Here is a 13,243-nt window from a genome sequence, read left to right as displayed (position 1 = left end):
AAAAACAGTTTTTCAATTGAGAATGTTGCTTATTTTGTTGATATATTGTTTTCAATTAAAATGTGATTAACGCCATAAAAAATTTTAATTGAGTCAAACCACCAGTTTTATTAAAACGAGTTTAGCCATACAGTGGTGATGATCCTACTGTAAATGTAAACTGATCTACCTGATAAGTAGCGCTGGATATTTTGCATGATAATGTAATGTCCACCGGAATGAAGGGACCAACCGTTTCCAGGAGGAATGATGTCTAAAACCGAAAACTGAACATCACAGGACCTGTTCCCTTGTTTCACAAAGTGATGCTATCTGACTCTGCAATTTTCACATCACCCCCAGCAGCTTGTTCCTCTCCTATGTGCTCCACTTCTGATTCTCAGATACCAGTTGGAAGTGACTTCAGCGTTGGGCACAGGTTAGTATGAGCAGCAGAAAATCTCTTGGCAAAGAAGCCATTTCATTTCTGCATATCAAGGACAAATATGACCTTTTTCTGAAATTTCAGCTGGGATAAAAAAAAAGGATAAAAGAAAAAAGGGATCGCAGCTATGAATCACATGCATAAGTCAGCCTGAACTTTACTGCCCTTTTAAAAGTTTTTATTACTTGAAAAAGCTTACTGTTTTTTTTTTTCCTTATGAAGCTTCTATAGTTCTAAAATAAACATGCTTTATGTACTGAATACAAGTTCTTTTAAAAATACCACTGGAAGTCTGACAAGTTGTTAGCTAGTTGACCATCACAATAGCTAACTGGTAGATAGTATATGTTAGCTACCTGCTATGAAGACTGCAGTAATGTGTTAATTGTACAGACAGATGGGATTTTAACTGTTTGGTCATAAATGAAAAAGTAAAGAGCAGAAAATGATGTTGCAAGCAAATAAGAGAAAATGATGGAACGAAACACCTGTCTGGTGTTTGGTGTGCACCCACGTGGTTTCTTGGTGGCGACGCTGATGGAGGGGCTAGAGGGTCCAAGTCCGGCACTGTTCTGGGCTCTCACTGAGATCAGGTAGACCGTACTGCTCTTTAAACCGGAGAGCAGCGCCGTGCTGTCGGTAACCCTCACCCTGTCTGCTTCACGCTGCTCAGAGCTTCCCTCCCAAAAGAGAACCTGAATCAAAGTAATCACAGTTACTACACATCCTTACACACCTCCTAAATCTTTTTTTTTCTTTTTTTATGTTTTATTGGATAAAAGGCCAACTATAGTAGAAAACTATTATGGGAACAATGTAAAAATATGTTTTTCCTCTAAGATCAGATGCATAAACCATCATTCTTATTGCTAAGCAGTATCAGATTCTTAAAATAAGGAAAAACATCAGCACTAGATGGTAGCAGCAAAAATCCTCAACCAGTCCAAGTCATATTTTCAAATTCCTAAATGATATTTAATCTTAAAGCAATCAGTAATAAGGCGAACGACATGAGTATGAGGATTAGGAGTGTGTCAGAATCGGTATCTATAGGGAGATCATTTATGACCTCAACACCAGATAGGGGGAGCAGACAGGAAATGTCAAACAGATGCCATGAGAGCAGGTACTTATTCAGGTGGAGGCACGCAGGTTCTCAGACATCTTGTTCAGGAAAGGCAGATTAGCAGCAGGGCTGGAGTTTCTGATAACGCATTCATCTAGGGTGTTTCTTTCCCCACTGCACTTCAATTGTAGCTGCTTTTCCAGACTCTTTGGAAAATAACTGAAATGGCTGAAGAGAGCGGGTCAGTTTTTCCTCCTCTGCTAAGATTTTAAACGTCCACTTGGAAGAATTAGTTCTTTACAAGATTTTACTTTTTTGCTGCATACTTAAATGTTATTGTGAGATATTAGAGGTACAGTACAGCAGAGGGTTTTTTTGTGTGAATTAGGCTCAATATTTGAGTGTGTAGTTCATAGTTCTTTACATACTGAATAAAGTCCAAAGCAGTCTTACTTTATTTTGATGTATTATACCATGTCTAAAGGTCAAATACTGAACATTAAGACATAAACCATACATATCTTTGAAATATTAAACCAAGTAAACCACAAATAGCTTTTTCTTTATTTTTGAAAGGAAAAAAGTCAGTTAAAACAATTTTTTGTAACATAAACAGCTTATGGGACCACATCCTGGAAAGCAGAAATGCACTTCCACATAATAATAATGTAACATTATGTAACCACACTGTCTGGACCAGCGAGACAAAAAACCCTTTCCAACAGGAATATGTTAAATGGCTGTATGGTTCCTTATTGGTAACACAGAAAAACCAGTGAGCACTCTTCTTACTTTTCTCCTTATGAGAACATTTATTACTCAGAAACACATGAGGGACTCTAAAGAAAACTTTACAGGGAAGATGTATTATAGTATGGCACCATAAAACTGAACTATCACATTTGAATAACAAATTGTTCTGGAGTTTTCTTTCATCAACATTTCTTTATTTGGATCTGATAGATATTGTCCTTTGTAAATGGACCACGTCATTTTATGGCTGCTGTAATTAAATCTATGGATGTCTGCCTGTGATTTAGAAGTTCAGTTAATAGCAAACCTACAGTTGGACCTTAAAAATATAAGGCTAATAAATAAAATTGCTTTTTGTGTTTAGAGCTAACAGTTAATGAAAGCCTAAGATTCTGTTTCCCAGAAATTCACAATGTTTTGTAAGACTGATAAAGGCAAATAATACTAAAGATGTTTTTATACAGAAATGCGGGGCTAATGAGAGTATGTCCATTTACTTTAGATTAACCGTTGGGGTTTCTTTGGCATTAATTACTGCACCAATGCAGTACTATATTAAGTCTGTGGCTTTTCTGTGTTTTCTGTTCTGGTTTCTCTGATCTTTCTTTCGACAATACCCTATGGATTCTCTACAGGGTTTATTATAGGTATGTTCGGCAGTGTGGGCCGATGCCTAGTCCTTCTGGAAAATTAAATCTCCCTCTTAACGAAGCTGATTTTAAACAACACCCGCAAATGACATGGCTCTCCCAGTAATGACAAACTTCAGAAACTTCACCTTCGAACCTGCATTTTGTTAGCCTAATAAAAACCAGCTCCTTGGTCTACACTTTGCTTCATAAAGAGTCACTATTGTGGAGGCGTGGCCCTGCTTAAGTTTGAAACCATTGGATTTGATTTTACCCAACCACTAACATTTGGCCAAACATGAAAGGAGCTGTGGTACAAAGCTTTCCAGAAATTGCAAGTGCTGTAAACTACCCAGAGGGCAGAAAGGCCATGATATCTTTGCCGCAGTTAAAATGTCTTAAACATTTCTCTTGCTCTGACTGTAATTGCTCAATATTTGGAAGTCTTGCCAACATGCACTGAATGGCTTCGTTCACTTACTCCGCTGCCATTGCCAAATTACAACTACAGACTACAGGAAGACTACAACTCTAAAAGTGCAGAAACTCAACTTCATCATTCATAACTCCTCCTCCTGTTTGTTGATTGGTCTGGATGAAATTCAACCGGAGAAATCGAGCTCAGTCGGAGAAATTTCAGACAAAACTCTGAAGGGAGAAGAAAATCAAGTGGATTTGCATAGGAATGCAACAGCCAGGCTAGTTTTTTGTGTGTCTGCACCCTGGGACCTTAATTTCTAAATAAAACTCAAAAATAACTTATCTAAAGAGAAAAATGTGGACACCAAGCAACAGCCCAGTACTATTCTCCTTTACCTAGGTAAGTCACTTCTAACATGGTCTGGTTCAGGAGCATGACAGTTATAGCCCATATCCAGTTCTGTGTCACTTCAGTCTGATTGTGCTGGCTCATGTAATGTAACCCCCAAAATTATTGGGTGGACAGTAGGAAAGAACTATAACTCAGCCACATCAATTTGGTTAATAATGCTGTTCACTCACTCCTGCGTTATGCCACACCATTCTTCAACAAGCATCTATTCCAGATCAGCCAGTGTGGTTGTGTTGGTCATTCTGGTATCAACAGCTCACCCACGCTGGGACCCCTAACCTACCGTACTCCTATTGTTACAGTTCTGATCCATGTAGCATCTACTGTTGTATTTCTTCCCGGTTTCACATAATGTATTTTGTAAAGAGGTGAACGAGTTAAAATTTAAAACGAAAACAATGACTCTGAAAAATAATCAAACCAGGCATCCATTTTTCTGTTCCTCTTTGCTACAAGCCTCTGATACACAATAGGTACGTCAGGCTGTGAGTTCAGGTAAAGTGTTTGGACAGGACATAATGAATGGATGAAGTGCTCAGGTCTCACTCTCCTTGTTCAGCCTCTTCTGGGAGATTCAGGAGCAGCTCCCAGAGCCTCAGGTGGAGGTTATTCCTGTACTTTCCTCAGCTTACAAAGTTTTCATTTAAATTATTTCAAGGACTCCAGGAAGGAAGGTGCTGTCTTGTGAAAGGTGCCAAGTCAGTGTAGTGCCTTGCAAAAGTATTCATACTGTTTGGACATGTGACCTTTTGTCATTTTAAAGCCACAAACATCATGGATTCTATTGAGAATGCACAGTTGAAATCAGAAGTTTACATACACCAAAAAAAAAAAAAAAAAAAAATCACATTCACATTTTTCTCACCGTCTAAAGTTAAGTCAGATCAAATCTCCTGTTTGTAGAAAAGTAATGATGCAAATTATCATCCTATTTACACAATTACAAGATCCTGTTCTCAGGCTGTTATTGGCACCAAAGGCAGCAGAGGCGATCATCTTTGAGGAAAGATGGGTGTAGCTAAATACAGGAAAGTTAAGAGTTTTAGTGGATCTAGAAAATTCGTCAAAATAGAAATACATGTTGTATTTTTATTTTTGCAAAAACTGTTCCTGCCATTTATGCACTACTTCATGTTTTATGACAAAATTCCCAGTAAAACACCTTGAAATTTGTACTTTTAACATGTCTTAATAGGAAAAATCTCAGGGTATGGTTACTTTTGCTGAGGACTATATTAACATCAGGCCCTCTGAGATTTCATGACTGTTTTTGTGATTTTTTTTCCAATCAAAATCACTGATGTTGTGGTGCTACTTTATAAATTGCAAAGAGCTTTGTGATACTTGACATTAAATGCAACTTTTTGCATATTGCCATATTGATCGCAGACTATAACTTGATATCAAGTAAGGCTGAGTGAGCAGTGCAGTAGCAGTAAGAAATACTGCCACCTGCAGGTCGGTGTTAGCACCACTTAAACACAATATTTTTTTAATCAATTTTGCAAAAAAAATTGCAGTAAACTCAAAGCTATGCGTTAGCACCAAAAAATGCAGGGATCTGTTGATTGAGTGAATTTCTGCAAAATTGAGAAAAACTGGAGGTACTGCAATATCTGACATTATTTTTTTCACAAGTGTCTTCACTTTAATGGAACCTACAAAAGCATAATCATGAATAAACAAACAAAAAAAAATGTTTGGAAAAATTTAAAGTCATTGCAGTAAATATACTGATTGAAATTCCTGTTTCAAGCCTGCTCTGCTCTCATCCTACAACAGTAGATGTGGATAACGATGTAGTTGGCTCCATGCGTCTCTGCACAGGCCAGGCCACCTGGGCATAGCCTCAAAAGTAAGATATCTGGGTTCCAGCAGCAAACGGTATTTTTATCTCAGTTTTCCCCCAGCTACACCTCAGCAGACAGGCTGTTGTTGATGGGAATGATATATGATGTTCATACTTTCCTCTATTTATTTCATTTTTAACAATTTTTGGAGACCTCCAGTCTACAAAAATCAAGCAAAGTTTTGTTTTGTAAGAAAGGCATGTTTCATCTTTAAATGTATTGCAATAGTCACAAAAAAATTATTTGCATGATAAATTAAAATTAGCTCAATTTCTATTCTGATTAATATTTTTTGAAGGGCAATTTTGTTTACGACTTCATAATCCATTGTATTTATGGTTTCAGTTGTTTGCGGTTTTTATTTCCTTTTTATTTACATGTATTGTTTTTGGTTGTGTTTTAGTTTATTTGGTAACACTTTATTTGAAGGGGGATGAGTAAGACTGTCATAACACTTTCATAAACATGACATAACACCTGTCATGAACATGAATAAGCCTTCATGAATATTTATGACTGTTGTCATAAAGCTTCATTCGGTTAATTATGATACTTTTAATACAAAGTTGACATTATTCAAAATGTCTTTGTTATGACAACTTGACATTAACCAAGAAATCATTACTGTTTAAACTTTACCTTTAATAACATAAAGTTACCTAATTTTTAAAGTGCAATCAGTAATACTTTTATAACAAATTTATATCAGTAATGATTTCTTGGTTAATGTCAAGTTGTCATAACAACGACATTTTGAATAATGTCAACTTTGTATTAAAAGTGTCATAATTTACCAAATGAAACTTTATGACAACAGTCATAAATATTCATGAAGGCTTATTCATGTTCATGACAGGTTTTTATGACAGTGTCATGTCAGTCTTATTCACCCCCCTTCAAATAAAGTGTTACCGTTTATTTAAAATGTTTTCCAGTTCCAGTTTGGAGTGTTCTGTACAAAATTAAAGTTTAATAATCTTTCAGAGGGCAAACTTGCATTATTATGCCATTATCAGTATATTAGTTCTATCAAAGTGAGAATATTGTTTATCTCAATCATATCTGGGATAATTTATCTTCTAGAAAAATATTCATCATAGATCCAAACTGTAAAAGATTTTTTTTTCTATATTTAATGAAATGCTTCCAGTTCTCATTTCTTTTTGGCTTGGATTGGAAATATTTATTATCAGTAATAAGATCAAGATTGATCACTTTCTATCAAAATATTAGCTAATTTATCTAAGTTTAGTAAATTAAATAAAAGCTGACTGTGGTGCATCAGTAAATGTCTGGATAAGTGTGGTTCCACTTATTATAAAAGCTTAGCTATAAAATAGAAATACTGTGTGTTGTACTTCTTCCATTGTATGATAATTGTGTTGGTAACAATTTTACCTTGATTATAAATAAAAAGTCTGCATCTGCATCAACCATATGTCCAAATTTGTATCAGTCTTGAACTGCAGTTGAGGGGCCGCACTTTGGACACCCCTGACTTCCACAGATATGCTCAAAATATGGAAGCTTATTACATGGTCAGCCACTGTGGGATTTACATTGGTTCTGAATAGTCCTTGTTCTGCTTCATACCTCGTACCCTATGATGTTCTCAGTGCTGGACCTGGGAGGAACTGGTTCCCAGTACACCTCAATCTCAGAGGCAGAGATGGAATGAGCCCATACTCTTGATGGAGCGGCGGAAGGCTCTGTGGAGGACAGACATATGAATTATGCATTGCCTCGATTAATAGCACAACCACACCCCTTCTGGAATCTCCGTCCTCCTGTTACCAAAGCGAATGCCTCACCTTCATCTGCAGAGAGCACTTTTATAATCCGGCTGAACGGCCCCTCCCCCACACTGTTGTACACACCCACAGTGGCTTCGAAACGGGACAGAGGTGCAACGCTGTCGTTCCTGTACACGTATCTGGACACGTCGGCCGAGGCCAGCACCGTCTTGATCCAGGTGCTGCTGCCGAGTGGTCGGAAAGCCACAAGATAGCCAAATTCCTCTCCACTCTGCTGTTCCTCTGGAACCGGCTGAGGGAAGAGGTAAAGAAATAAACACCTATGATCAAACTGAATTACAAAGCTTGGTCCACAACGTTCACAATGTCTACAAGAACTTTTGCCAACACAACCTTGGAGAAACAACCAAACCATTCAAACATTTGTAACAACTTGACAAATTAAAACCACAAAAACGTCATACTTTTCATTTGGATTTTTGTTAATACAATGTAGGGCACAGAAAAGCTTTGAAGGGATATGTGATCCTTGAATACCCAAAGCATGAGTTGTATCCACAAAGCTGAACTTATCAATGTCAACGACACAACAGATGTTACAATACAGCATACCGCCCTCAACAGTGTCTGATTTGTTATTACACACCTTCCTGCATGGTTCACCAGAAGTGAAACTTTGGATTCACTTCCGGTGAATTCACTTCATTGTTTCATCTTTACTATTGTTGAATTTTACTAACTCCGTTGCAGATTTTGGGTGGAGAACATAAGAGGAAAAGGAAATGCTGCATAAACAGTTTTCACAAACCTTGAAAAGGAGCATGGATATAAATGTCTAATTACTTGAAGAATGACAGATGCTGAACTTCATTCAACTGTAAGTTAACAAAGGAGCTAAGTGTAAAATATAATTTATCTGGAAAAATAGATCTAGAGCAAACTAAGTGAACTAAACGTTTTCAAAGTTAGCGAAGACGGTAAAGTGCTAAGCTAAAAATTAGTTCTGCCATTAGCACATTAGCAGAATATCAACTGTGGCTGTATTGTGAGAAAATGAGGAAAAAGTTCCAACCTGTGAATACTTTAGTGTTAACCACAAATATTGTTCTCTTGTCTTTATATAAACTGCTGCAACCTTTAAGGGGTATAAATACTTTTCCAAGGAACTGAATGATCCACAAAACGTAAAGTCGTCACCAAAGTTCAGATTTACACGCTGTAACTGGCTCAGGCTCTGCATCCTCATTTAGATTTACGCCACACAGGGAGTCAGCAGGTAGCAAATCAGAAAAGGCTCCACTTTTAATTAAAAAGCAGTTGCACCCAAAGCTGGTCCTCTGCGGGAACAGTAACTCTGCCAGAGTTCATCTCCCATCAAAGGGAGGACACTCTGCCACAGCGAACGCTCGGTCAAAAATCATCCACTCACCTCCCACGTAATGACAAGCTCTCCCCGAGCTCCCCCACCACCACTCACATTAACCGGTGCAACCTTGGGAGCTGAACAGGAAAAAAAGGAAACATAATCATCAACAGGGGCAGGTGCTGCATTTTCTGTTAGAACAGACAGTTTAGCCACAGAGCTGGGAAAAAGTGGTTTGCTGTTGTTAGCTGCATTTCCATCAATCATATAATTGTGCAAATTGGAATTACAAAAATAAATTCACTTAATGGAAAAACAGCTATTTTTGAAAAAATAAGTTTTTGATAAAAAAGTTTTTGCTCTATGATGAGATGGTTTTTTCGTTGTATTGTTGCGTCTTTCGCAAAACTCCAATGGGAACTTTTTTTTTTAATCACACGAGTCACATGATCAGCAACTGGATGTTACTATTGGCAGAAACCACAAAGAAGATAAGACGACAGGAAGTGGTGGTGTGGCATGCTTTTAATGACTAACTTATTCATGTGAATTTAATTATCTTATTTAATGGTAACACCGCAATTTCAAAATTGTGTTTTTTCTACATTAGCAGGATAAAACTGTTTTGCGCACGATTATAATGGAAACCAATTTTAATATTAGACAAAGATAATATGGGTAAATACAGAATGCAGGCTTCAGATGATGATTTTGTTTATTACAATAAAACATCTTCCTGAACCAACATGGTCCTTTATGAAACTGCAAATGCCCATCTTGTTAAATCATGAATGAACTTGTTTTAACCAGTTTGGTCCAAACTAGCATGTAGGATGCCAACGCTGTGCTGAAATCAGGTACAATTTCAGTATAATGTACTGTCTGCATAAAGCTTACTTACACATTGTGCTTTTTGGGCTTGCAGAAAAAGCACAATGTGAAGGCACACCACACAAAACAAAAAACCCAAAGACCGCTTTTGGTCTGAACCAAACAAGAGGATCAAAAGACTTGTGTGAATGTAACCTAAAAAAGTAACAAATTACGCCAGACAATCAAAGGAAATTCAACAATAAAATCACTTTTCCCCATAGCAAATAAAACCATAATTTTAACACTGTTTTTTATATTTACACACATTTTTTTGTCTGATGTAACATTTGTTTGATGATCTGAAACATTTATGTGACCAAAACTGTAAAAATAGAAAAACTCTGAGTCGAAAAGTCTAGATTTAGTTGGATGGTGAATATGTAGCTTCCAGCAGGAAACTTGTTCCTCTGTGATCCAACCAGATGGATAAAATTCTCTTACATCAAATAGGAGTTCTTTGTGTTGCTTCCTCCTGGTGGATGTCACACTTCTGTCTGCCACTAAAATAATTAACACTACACGTTCCAGAATGCTTGTTTCTACATTCGACTGGGCCGCTTACGGTAATTAAGTGGAATTTCATGTTGCCTCATTTTCATTTTCTGAGTGAAACAAAGAGCTGGCATGAACAATAACATGAACAATTGCGCAAAGAACGCAATGAGATGCAAAACTAAATCAAACAGGTAATTTTCCACATGGGGGCTGCTTAATTTTCTATGAAGAGACATAACAAGCCGACAGAGTACCTGCTGCTTTGGTTCGGATCTGTTTTGATGGCATGCTGGGTTCTCCAACACCAACACTGTTGATTGCCACCACCCTGAACTCATATTCCACCCAGGGGCTCAAATCTTTCACAGTGGCGTGCATCATCTGTCCAGGCACAGAATCAGGAACTAGAATCAAAGAATTAAGAATCGATAGGTGTTATTAATTGTTTTTAAGGAATATTTGAAACAACTATATTAAAATAATAAAAAAGAATAGAGACGTCAGTCTGAAAAGCTGACAGTTGTTCATAATTTAAAACTTTTCCATTTACAGAGTGTCACTGCATTTAACTAAATGCCTGTTGTGGTCAATTTAATTAAGATGACTGACAGGATAGAGCTAAACATCTTCCAACACTTTGAGTTGTTCAGTGAAAAGTACTTCAGATGAAATATATTTTAAAAAAATCTAATTATTTTTTCTGTCATCAGTGGATGTAACTGTCATCTCAAGAACTCCAAAATATTTTGTTTTCCAATCTGTGTTGCAGTGTTTAGACCATCTAGACCACTTCAACAGGCAATTAGAAATGTCATTTAGATAAAGACATAACTTTTTTTAAGTGACTCAACATAAAATGAGTTGATGAAGAAACTGTCCCAAGCACTCCACCCCAAAGCTATGCAAAGATGGTGGCAATGATGACAGTTTAACACATTTAGGGAAGTTGGGAGTTTTTGGTGTGTTTTTGTTTTGCTGCTATGATATGACACACATTACAGTCATTAAGTCTATAAGCCTTAAAGACACACATCTTGACATTAAACTAAAATTTTGCTATAATCTAAAGACTACTCTTACATTCAACCACATTCTGAAATGTAAACACATCGTTTGATGTTGATCTCATGGAACTAGCTTGGCTACATTAATGTGTCAAGATACAGCAGGTTTTTATTAATGTTTTATTAATGGAAAAACATCTCCTGTTGGTAAGACTCACCATAAATACACAACCTAACAAATCCAGCTAAAACCTATTCCTGATTCAAACTTATGTTTGAATCAGGACTGTGGTTGGCCAGCTAGGTAGCCTGCACGCCAGCTACAATTCTATGTATAAAACCTATTTTAAGTAGGGATGTGTGTGTCTTTAACACAATAATTTTGATTATTTACATTTTAATGTGTTAAAGAGATTCACACAAATACTTTTTTTTTTCTTTTTTGCACAAGCAACATCTGCAAACAACAGCGATGGACGACCAACCCAATGTTCCGGGCCCGTTGAGGGTTCATTTTGCTAAAAAAAAAAAAAAAAATTACTGGGATATTGTTGTGTTCAATTTGTGTTAAACTAAGTTAGCCTACCAGTGAAGCTATTCAAGTTTAAAATAGCATCTATCTCAATGCTAATTATGCATTTATATATGCATCAAGGACATCCTGAAGCAATTAATGTGTATGATATCATGTTGCACCAATTTGATGGTTGAATAACCTAAATAACAGGTTGAAAACAAATATCTTTTTTTCTTGAGCTTTTTTGTCTATTTATTCAAAAGTTCATAAGCAAAATATATTTTGAATTAACAATGTTACTTTTGTGGACATATGGTTTTCACTTAAAATGCAATTAATAAATTACAGCTGGTGCAATTTATTCAATTAATTGAGCCCCACCACTAATATTAATGTTTTTAATACAGAGTAATTTACCTGTCTTCACCGTCTGCCAGCCAATAGAGAAGGGGGTCCGAGCTTGAACTACGTACATGGTGATGGGACTGTGGTTGTCTGGTCCAGAGCTCCAGGATAGCTGCGCTGTAGTGTCAGTAATGGTGGTCACTAGCAGACCCTGTGGGGCACCAGGAGGTCCTGCAATGATCAGAAACACAGAAAAGTCAATGAGGAAAAAATAAATAATAATTTCAGGTTAGTTTTTGTGTTTTGCGCTCTGAAACTCTGCCACTAGTGTTAAGTGATTCATAACCTCGCTCTATTGAGAGAAGCAGTCTTATCAATGGTGAATATTAAAGTTCATCGGATTGTGACAAGAACAACAGCAAAATACTGAACGCAGATGGCTGGAGAGAACAAGAAATGTTATTGTGTTTTATTTTTTCATCAGGGATTGGAGGAGTGTGCTGGGCTGGTGAAACAGAGCAGAGCGGGATGTGCGCGCGGCTGGATGACTGACTGGCAGGTGTGGAGACAAGCGTGAGAGCGGGTGGCGAGCAATGATCCGCACTGGCTGGAAGAACGAGCTGGCGATGAAAGGTTGAAGAACCGGGTTTGATATACTGCAGGGTTGAGAGGGAGACGGATTGCTGGTGTGCAGGCTGATGAGCAGCCAGAGAGCAAGGAGAGTGAAAGATGTGCCACACCCACAACACACAAACACGCTCACAAACAGACAGAGAGAGGTAGACTGAGCAGCACAGGAGGCTCAGGGGAGAGCAGAGAGTCTGAGGCTGAAGGAATAAGCTGGAGGCATGGTGGTAAAAATGATACGACCTGCTACGTCTGGGCTATTTTAACTTACTTTGTATTCAAATAACATCTTTAATGAGAATGCTTCCAATGAAACCTTCAAAGACAGAAAACAGAGCCCGCCTTTTATTGCTAAAAGAATATTCATCCCTTCTCCCAAACGTGTAATGGTTCTTCAAATATATCCAATCCCAGTTTCAGGCTAAGAGTCCCGATCACAGTCATTCTGCAGTGGTCGGCACAGGGAGTCAACGAGGAAGGGCAGCTCCTGAGAACTATCATTATCCCACGGTCTTATTTTTTCTGCTGTACTTTAAGAATAATTTAGATTTTTTTTTTACCACAATATGTTTTAAAGCTTCCTTAAATCTGCAGTATGTAATTTTTATTATAATTTATATATATATATATATATATATATATATATATATATATATATATATATATATATATATTTTTTTTTTTTTTTTCCCTATATTTTTTAAAAAAAAA

The 13,243-nt window shown here is 37.1% G+C and overlaps 1 protein-coding gene across 1 annotated transcript in view; it reads right to left on the bottom strand.

The window, feature by feature from the left end:
• Nucleotides 1–13,243, bottom strand: part of cntn6 (contactin 6) — a 100,103-nt gene that overhangs the window by 16,170 nt on the left and 70,690 nt on the right. Inside the window, exons 15-20 of the mRNA XM_015054667.1 lie at nucleotides 11,978–12,136; nucleotides 10,294–10,443; nucleotides 8,738–8,808; nucleotides 7,366–7,600; nucleotides 7,148–7,263; nucleotides 939–1,119 (exon numbers count right to left, since the gene is read on the bottom strand). Coding sequence (XP_014910153.1) covers nucleotides 939–1,119; nucleotides 7,148–7,263; nucleotides 7,366–7,600; nucleotides 8,738–8,808; nucleotides 10,294–10,443; nucleotides 11,978–12,136 — 912 coding nt within the window. The remainder of the gene's footprint in view (nucleotides 1–938; nucleotides 1,120–7,147; nucleotides 7,264–7,365; nucleotides 7,601–8,737; nucleotides 8,809–10,293; nucleotides 10,444–11,977; nucleotides 12,137–13,243) is intronic.

The sequence above is a fragment of the Poecilia latipinna genome, unplaced genomic scaffold (assembly GCF_001443285.1).
Source record: "Poecilia latipinna isolate Pla-1442-1.1 unplaced genomic scaffold, P_latipinna-1.0 Scaffold1268, whole genome shotgun sequence".
NCBI lineage: Eukaryota > Metazoa > Chordata > Actinopteri > Cyprinodontiformes > Poeciliidae > Poecilia > Poecilia latipinna.
This window is presented reverse-complemented; position numbering and strand designations above follow the sequence as displayed.